This window comes from Pinus tabuliformis, chromosome J (genome assembly GCF_031772625.1).
Source record: "Pinus tabuliformis cultivar Carrire ecotype Pingquan chromosome J, CPIR1, whole genome shotgun sequence".
Taxonomy (NCBI): Eukaryota; Viridiplantae; Streptophyta; class Pinopsida; order Pinales; family Pinaceae; genus Pinus; species Pinus tabuliformis.
In genome coordinates this window covers 1,090,153,560-1,090,163,170 of record NC_142295.1, presented here as the reverse complement: position 1 = coordinate 1,090,163,170, position 9,611 = coordinate 1,090,153,560, and the positions used below count along the sequence as shown (strand labels likewise).

The window sequence follows — 9,611 nt, the reverse complement described above, 5'->3', positions numbered from 1 at the left end:
AAAATAAGAGCTAATTAATCACATTGTAGATAAACAAATTTAAATATTAATTCAATTAAATTCAAATATAGCTTGGAATGATTTTTTCTCTCTATTTAACCTGTAGCCATGATCTGGTTCTTCAACTCGTCCTGACGATGAACCACACTTGTTGGTTTGAACGCGTCCACAAATGAATTATGATGTGATTTTCTATGAAAACTCTTCTCTATAAATATGAAAAAGTTGTAGAATTTTTTTGGTCAAAGACAAAGTAATACCTAATCAAAAGAAGAATCCAATGAGTAATACTATGTTTTCCATAGGTATTATACTAGCATTTGCACCAGATGTTGCAAAGGAAACGTCGTAAGGCATAAAGTGCGGAAATCCATTATCCATGCAGTGTGTGCATCATAAGGGGTCGTGTCATAGGCACATCTATTAAGGAGATAGAAGAAATGGAGCCAACACATGAATCTACAGGTCTAGGCATTTGCAGAATTTGTTGCATGGTAGACTGTAAAGTAGACTGAACACCAGTACCTGGAGAAGCGATATTTCTATCAAGGTTGGGCAGAGGAATTTGCATAGAAGACAATTTACCACCAGAAATGGAAACATCCTGCACTGTTGGTTGATCCTCAGGGCTCTTCCGCTTTCGGTCATTTGTTCCTGTATTACATCATAATTGCAATAAAAAGGATCTTAGTCCACATTAATAAACTGAACAACTTTTCTGCAGCCAACACATGAATCTACAGGCCTAGGCACTTGCAGAATTTGTTGCATGGGATACTACAAAGTAGACTGAATAACAATACCTGGAGAATAGATATTCCCATCAAGGTTAGGCAGAGGAATTTGCATAGAAGAAAATTTACCACCAAAAGTGGAAACATCCTACTCTGTTGGTGGATCCTCAAGGCTCTTCCGCTTTTGATCATTTGTTCTTGAATTACATCATAATTGCAATAAAAAGGATCTTAGTCCACATTAATAAACTGAACAACTTTTCTGCAGCTAACACATGAATCTATAGGTCTAGGCATTTGCAGAATTTGTTGCATGGGATGCTGTAAAGTATACTGAATACCAGTACCTGGAGAAGAGATATTCCCATCAAGGTTAGGCAGAGGAATTTGCATAGAAGACCATTTACCACCAGAAGTGGAAACATCCCGCTCTACTGGTTGATCCTCGTGGCTCTTCCTCTTTGCGTCACTTGTTCCTGAATTACATCAAAATTGCAACAAAATAGAACTTAATATGTATTAATAAACTGAACTTTTCTGGATTCAACACATGAATCTACACGTCTATGCACTTCTAGAATTTGTTGCACGGAAGACTGTCAAGTATACTGAGCAAAAGAATGGATACACTACTGAATCAGAAAACAAAGTTCAAAGTTGAGAGGCTAAGAAGTGAATGAAAAAGGATGGATACATTGCACAATCTGGAATGGAAATTTGAAAAAAAAAATAGATACCTCTTGTTGGCGTGACTGATGTTGATAGATCTGATGTTGAATATTTTATCATATGTTTGTAGGGATTCTAGCAAGTTCTATGGGTTAGTATTGCCAAGTATTGAAAAGTAATACGTTATTTTTTCAATGTCAATTTGAAATGGATAAGTAAATATTAGTGCCATGCTTTAGTGTTTTAGAGATCATTTTCTATTTATGTCCCAGTGTTTAAACAACTACGAGATAGAGAAATTCGTCTTTCTCTGAAGAGTTTTCAACTTCAAAAGAAGTCAAAATGGCACAATTTTTTTTTGTTTTAGCAATTCTCCAACATTTGTACCTCACTCTGCTGCAGTGGGATCATATTAGAACATCTGGAAACAAATATCTAAACATTTTAATACTCACAATAAATTCCATTCTAGACCTTGATGTTCTCCCTGTGTTTTAGACATTATCCCATGTTAAAATGTCTATTAAGTATCTAATAGAGATGCGAGGAATGAATTACCGAGAGAAGTTGCAAGTGGGTTAATGTAATGGTTGGAAATTCACAAATTGCCTGTGGAGCTCCCAAGTCACCATGACATCATGGTTGCTGAAGGAGCACATAGTTACATTTGAGCATTTTTCTTTACTGAGTCGCACTCAAAATAAGACATATTAGAGCATAATCATTTCAGTATCAAACCTTATAATAGCAATGAGAGGTTAAACTTAATATGGATAATGATAAAACAATTATTGCTTCTCCATTTTTTGTACAACTCAAAAATCATTGTTATCCATATTTTCTTATGTGTGGAAGCAAGCATGTTCCTGTTTGTTTGAAGCCCAATTTGTTCATCTCTGGGAATCTGCTCATGAAAAGGTTGGTGCTCTTAAGAAATTTTATTCACTACGGCTGGACCTGTACATGATGCATAAGAAGCTGGACCAAACACTCTTAGGGTAGGAAGACTACTGAAGAGGAGCAATGATGTCCTAAGATGATATGCAGTACTCCTGGAGTGGAAGAGTGGCTACCTTGGGTTCCTATGTGGGCACTCTAGAGAATCTAAAGGAGAAGTGCTGCTCTCTTGCTATTATGTATATTGATATGCTTGTCGATGCCTAGAATAATGAAGGTCTCATTCCCAAATATATAGATCTTGAGAAATCTCCTATCCCATTAAACAAGTATGCCTAAATGGGAATGCTTTAATTCTAGTAGTGTTTGATTTCTCTACTCCACATGATTACTTGTCCATATTACTAACAAACAAAAACTTCCTTTTGTCACACAGAGAGTTGTTCCCTCCGCAAGTGGTTCAAATCTCCTCAACGTAATAGCTGAAAAGAATTGTAAGAAATACCATACTTGAGTTTTATCGGTGATTATCTTAGGCTTGAGAGTAGAGTTTAGTTGTAGTAAAATGCCTTTTCTGCCATCCAATTATCAGTTTCCTAAAGCCACGTAATTTGTTGTTTCTAACCTTTTTCAAAATATTCTATGAAATCAAGTGTATCAATTGACATGGCTTCAATTGAATGGAGCTGTGATTATCTATCTGGTCATTTCTGTGATGCATGTTCTTCGTTCGTTTTTGGTTGACATTTGTAGAGTCATTGCCTTGGGTCTGTTACTTTTAAGTCATTGCTTCATCATGGAGAAAATCAGATCCCATTTTAATGTTCACCATCAGTTTTTGCTAGAGGATTTGAGCCAACGTCCTGATTCTCTTCATCATGGCTTCCAAACATTCAAGTTTGTTTTCCACAATCCAAAAATGGGTTCTCTGTCAGTAATGGGTTGTCTGTAGGGATCCCTAATCATCGTGTCTCTGAGGTCATGGGTACTAATCGAGGAGAAAGGGTAGGCGGCATTGCCCTGCCTCCCATGTGAATGGGGATAGCTGCATTTTCCCAGCCTGAGAAAGACAGCAGGTGCCTCAGTTTTACAGAGGCCCCTTGCTACAGAGAACCTTCTACATTGAAAGGATAAACGAATTAACTTACAAAGAGGTTAATTAATTTCTTTCGTAATCACAGCCACCTTAAGAACTATTTACATATGGTAAGTTCAGAATCACATCAAAATTTTCTAAATCCTACCCTACGCAATATTTAATTCTAGCATGTTCAAAAAAATTTCTTATGAATTACATCAAAATTTTCGAAATTCAACCCTACGTAATATTTAATTTCGTTCAAAAATATTTCTTATGAATCTCCAGGGATTTCTGTTCCGCAATCCTGAAGTGTCTCAACTGTCACAAAACCTTAAAGAAAATTTTGAAATCTAATGTCCACAAAACCTAAAACACATACCATTTTATGCTCAACGGGTTGAAAGCTTGGAACATTTAATCTGCCCCTTCATCTTGAGCTTTGACAAAAGCTTCTTCCTCAACTTTGCGACCAGCAACACTTTCTATCTCACCATAGACCAGTAAGTGGGCTTCAGAATTTCCATCCTCTGTAAGCTGGGCATGGGCAGCATCTCCTTTATGTAACTTGTGGTGTTTCTTGGATGGCATATCTCTTTCTTCCTTCATTGAATCATCTTTTCTTTTTCCAAGAACATTGTCTTTGCCAGTCTCTATTGTCTCTCGCTCCTTTGTCTTTGCCATTCCTAACATGGACAGGTGTTTTTTAACAGACATATGTAGCTCATGAAGATTTTTTAAGCTTCCACAGTTAACTTCACAAAGAGAACACCACCCCACCAGTCCTTGTCGCTGCTTTTTCTATGGCTTTACTACATATTCTGAACCCTTTTCCTTCAACTTTTTTAAGCTGGACTGGTGCTTCTTCCCAAACACATGATGTTTGTGAAGAACTTCCTTTGTGCTACAGGTAACATCACAGAGTGAGCACCACCCAGGGGTCTTTGGAGTCTTAGCATCCATATCTTTGATACCTGGGATCTCCCTATGTGCCCTATTTTTAGACTTTGGTTGCAATCCAGAATCTGAGTTCTTACCCAACCTGGACTTGAAAATTTGAAAAGCATACCCAATGTTAGTAATAAAAATAGTTTGCTCTATAATTTCCAATATGAATATCAACCTCTCTGCATTTTCCCAGCCTCAGAAAGACAACAAAGAGGTTGTTTTAATGCCTATTGAATATGGTATTGCCCTCAACAGTGATAAAGGCTCCCACAATATCAAACATTGTTGAATTAGTAAACAAAAAGAATGGACAAATTACTGAAATAGTAAAAAACAATTCTGGCACAATAAGGAAAGGTAGAAAGAGAATGGATACACTACTGAATCAGAAAACAAAGTTCAAAGTTGAGAGGCTAAGAAGTGAATGAAAAAGAATGGATACATTTCACAATCTGGAATGGAAATTTGAAAAAAAAACAGATACCTCTTGTTCGCATGACTAATGTTGAATATTTTATCATATGTTTGTAGGGATTCTAGCAAGTTCTATGGGTTACTTTTCCCAAGTACTGAAAAGTAATACGTTATTTTTTCAATGTCAATTTGAAATGGACCAGTAAATATTGGTGCCATGCTTTAGTGTTTTAGAGATCATTTTCTATTTATGCCCCAGTGTTTAAAAAACTACGAGATAGAGAAATTCGTCTTTCTCTGAAGAATTTTCAACTTCAAAAGAAGTCAAAATGGCATAAGTATTTTTTGTTTTAGGAATTCTCCCACATTTGTACCTCACTCTGCTGCAGTGGGATCATATTAGAATATTCGAAAACAAATATCTAAACATTTTAATACTCACAATAAATTCCATTGTAGACCTTGATGTTCTCCCTATGTTTTAGACATTATCCCATGTTAAAATGTCTATTAAATATCTAATAGAGATGCAAGGAAAGAATTATCAAGAGAAGTTGCAAGTGGGTTAATGTAATGGTTGGAAATTCACAAATTGCCTGTGGAGCTCCCAAGTCACCTTGACATCATGGTTGTTGAAGGAGCACATAGTTACATTTGAGCCTTTTTCTTTACTGACTCAAACTCAAAATCAGACATATTAGAGCATAATCATTTCAGTACTAAACCTTATAATAGCAATGAGAGGTTAAACTTAATATGGATAATGATAAAACAATTATTGCTTCTCCATTTTTTGTACAACTCAAAAATCATTGTTATCCATATTTTCTTATGTGTGGAAGCAAGCATGTTCCTGTTTGTTTGAAGCCCAATTTGTTCATCTCTGGGAATTTGCTCATGAAAAGGTTTGTGCTCTTAAGAAATTTTATTCACTATGGCTGGACCTGTACATGATGCATAAGAAGCTGGACCAAACACTCTTAGGGTAGGAAGACTACTGAATAGGAGCAATGATGTCCTAAAATTGTATGCACTACTCCTAGAGTGGAAGAGTGGCTACCTTGGGTTCCTATGTGGGCACTCTGGAGAATATAAAGGAGAAGTGTTTCTCTCTTGCTGTTATGTATATTGATATGCTTGTCGATGCCTGGAATAATGAAGGTCTCATTCCCAAATATATAGATCTTGAGAAATCTCCTATCCCATTAAACAAGTATGCCTAAATCGGAGTGCTTTAATTCTAGTAGTGTTTGATTTCTCTCCTCCACATGATTACTTGTCCATATTATTAACAAACAAAAACTTCCTTTTGTCACATAGAGAGTTGTTCCCTCCGCAAGTGGTTCAGATCTCCTCAATGTAATAGCTAAAAAGAATTGTAAGAAATACCATACTTGAGATTGATTGGTGATTATCTTACGCTTGACAGTAGAGTTTAGTTATAGTAAAATGCCTTTTCTGCCATCCAAGCATGGTCTATTATCAATTTCCCAAAGCCATGTAATTTGTTGTTTCCCACCTTTGTCAAAATATTCTATGAAATCAAGTGTATCAACTGACATGTCTTCAATTGAATGGAGCTGTGATTATCTATTTGGTCATTTCTGTGATGCATGTTCTTCGTTCATTTTTGGTTGACATTTGTAGAGTCATTGCCTCGGGTCTGTTACTTTTGAGTCATTTCTTCATCATGGAGAAAATCAGATCCCATTTTAATGTTCACAGTCAGTTTTTGCTAGAGGATTTGAGCAAACATCTTGATTCTCTTCATCATGGCTTCCAAACTTTCAAGTTTGTTTTCCACAATCCCAAAGTGGGTTCTCTGTCAGTAATGGGTTGTCTGTAGGGATCCCTAATCATCGTGTCTCTGAGGTCATGGGTACCAATCGAGGAGAAAGGGTAGGCAGCATTGCCCTGCCTCCCATGTGAATGGGCACAACTGCATTTTCCCAGCCTCAGAAAGACAACAGGTGCCTCAGTTTTATAGAGGCCCCTTGCTACATAGAACCTTCTCTAAAAACCTTTCAACGTTGAAAGGATAAACGAATTAACTTGCAAAGAGGTTAATCAATTTCTTTCATAATCACAACCACATTAAGAATTGTTTACATATGGAAAGTTCAGAATCACATCAAAATTTTCTAAATCCTACCCTACGCAATATTTAATTCCAGCATGTTCAAAAACATTTCTTATGAATTACATCAAAATTTTCGAAATTCAACCCTATGTAATATTTAATTCCTGCATGTTCAAAAACATTTCTTATGAATCTCCAGGGATTTCTGTTCTGCAATCCTGAAGTGTCTCAACTGTCACAAAACCTTAAAGAAAATTTTGAAATCTAATGTCCACAAAACCTAAAACACAGACCATTTTATGCACAACAGGTTGAAAGCTTGGAACATTTAGTTTGCCCCTTCATCTTGAGCTTTGACAAAAGCTTCTTCCTTAACTTTGCGACCAACAACACTTTCTGTCTCACCATAGATAAATAAATGGGCTTCAGAATTTCCATCCTCTGTAAGCTGGGCATGGGCAGCATCTCCTTTATGTAACTTGTGGCGTTTCTTGGATGGCATATCTCTTTCTTCCTTCACTAAATCATCTTTTCTTTTTCCAAGAACATTTTCTTTGCCAGTCTCTATTGTCTCCTGCTCCTTTCTCTTTGCCATTCCTAACATGGACAGGTGTTTTGTCCTGACATATGTAGCTCATAAAGATTTTCTAGGCTTCCACAGTTAACCTCACAAAGAGAACACCACCCCATCAGTCCTTGTAGCTGCTTTTTTTGTGGCTTTACTACATCTTCTGAACCCTTTTCCTTCAACTTTTTAAAACTGGACTGGTGCTTCTTCCCAAACACATGTTGTTTTTGAAGAACTTCCTTTGTGCTACATGTAACATCACAGAGTGAGCACCACCCAGGGATCTTTGGAGTCTTAGCATCCATATCTTTGATGCCTGGGATCTCCCTATGTGCCCTGTTTTTAGACTTTGGTTGCAATCCAGAATCTGAGTTCTTACCCAATCTGGACATAAAAATCTGAAAAGCATACACAATGTTAGTAATAAAAATAGTATGCTCTATAATTTCCAATATGAAGATAAACCTCTCTTCATTTTCCCAGCCTCAGAAAGACAGTAGAGAGGTTGTTTTAATGCCTAGTGAATATGGTATTACCCTCAACAATGATAAAGGCTCCCACAATATCAAACATTGCTCAATTAGTAAACAAAAAGAATGGACAAATTACTGAAACAGTAAAAAAAATTTCTGGCACAATAAGAAAAGGTAGAAAAAGAATGGATACACTACTGAATCAGAAAACAAAGTTCAAAGTTGAGAGGCTAAGAAGTGAATGAAAAAGTATGGATACGTTGCACAATCTGGAATGGAAATTTGAAAAAAAAAAACAGATACCTCTTGTTGGCGTGATTGATGTTGATATATCTGATGTTGAATATTTTATCATATGTTTGTAGGGATTCTAGCAAGTTCTATGGGTTAGTTTTTCCAAGTACTGAAAAGTAATACGTTATTTTTCCAATGTCAATTTGAAATGGACCAATAAATATTGGTGCCATGCTTTAGTGTTTTAGAGATCATTTTCTATTTATGTCCCAGTGTTTAAACAACTACGAGATAGAGAAATTCGTCTTTCTCTGAAGAATTTTCAACTTCAAAGGAAGTCAAAATGGCACAAGTATTTTTTATTTTAGGAATTCCCCAACATTTGTACCTCACTCTGCTGCAGTGGGATCATCTTAGAATATCTGAAAACAAATATCTAAACATTTTAATACTCACAATAAATTCCATTGTAGACCTTGATGTTCTCCCTATGTTTTAGACATTATCCCATGTTAAAATGTCTATTAAGTATCTAATAGAGATGCGAGGAAAGAATTACAGAGAGAAGTTGCAAGTGGGTTAATGTAATGGTTGGAAATTCGCAAATTGCCTGTGGAGCTCCCAAGTCACCATGACATCATGGTTGCTAAAGGAGCACATAGTTACATTTGAGCATTTTTCTTTACTGACTCAAACTCAAAATCAAACATATTAGAGCATAATCATTTCAGTATTAAACCTTATAATAGAAATGAGAGGTTAAACTTAATATGGATAATGATAAAACAATTATTGCTTCTCCATTTTTTGTACAACTCAAAAATCATTGTTATCCATATTTTCTTATGTATGGAAGCAAGCATGTTCCTATTTGTTTGAAGCCCAATTTGTTCATCTCTTTGAATCTGCTCATGAAAAGGTTGGTGCTCTTAAGAAATTTTATTCACTACGGCTGGACCTGTACATGATGCATACAAAGCTGGACCAAACACTCTTAGGGTAGGAAGACTACTGAAGAGGAGCAATGATGTCCTAAAATGATATGCAGTACTCTTGGAGTGGAAGAGTGGCTACCTTGGGTTCCTATGTGGGCACTCTGGAGAATCTAAAGGAGAAGTGTTGCTCTCTTGTTGTTATGTATATTGATATGCTTGTCGATGCCTAGAATAATGAAGGTCTCATTCCCAAATATATAGATCTTGAGAAATCTCCTATCCCATTAAACAAGTATGCCTAAATGGGAGTGCTTTAATTCTAGTAGTGTTTGATTTCTCTCCTCTACATGATTACTTGTCCATATTATTAACAAACAAAAGCTTCCTTTTGTCACATAGAGAGTTGTTCCCTCCGCAAGTGGTTCAGGTCTCCTCAACGTAATAGTTGAAAATAATTGTAAGAAATACCATACTTGAGATTGATTGGTGATTATCTTAGGCTTGAGAGTAGAGTTTAGTTGTAGTAAATTCCTTTTCTGCCATCCAAGCATGGTCTATTACTAGTTTCCCAAAGCCACGTA

The 9,611-nt window shown here is 36.2% G+C and overlaps 1 protein-coding gene across 1 annotated transcript; it reads right to left on the bottom strand.

The window, feature by feature from the left end:
• Window positions 1–370: 370 nt before the first annotated feature.
• Window positions 371–4,062, bottom strand: LOC149230825 (uncharacterized). The gene is made up of 3 exons (XM_089381427.1): window positions 3,873–4,062; window positions 1,082–1,210; window positions 371–654 (listed from the first exon to the last, which is right to left on the bottom strand). The coding sequence occupies exons 1-3, from the start codon at window positions 4,060–4,062 to the stop codon at window positions 374–376; spliced, it is 600 nt and encodes a 199-aa protein (XP_089237553.1). The 3' UTR covers window positions 371–373.
• Window positions 4,063–9,611: the final 5,549 nt, after the last annotated feature.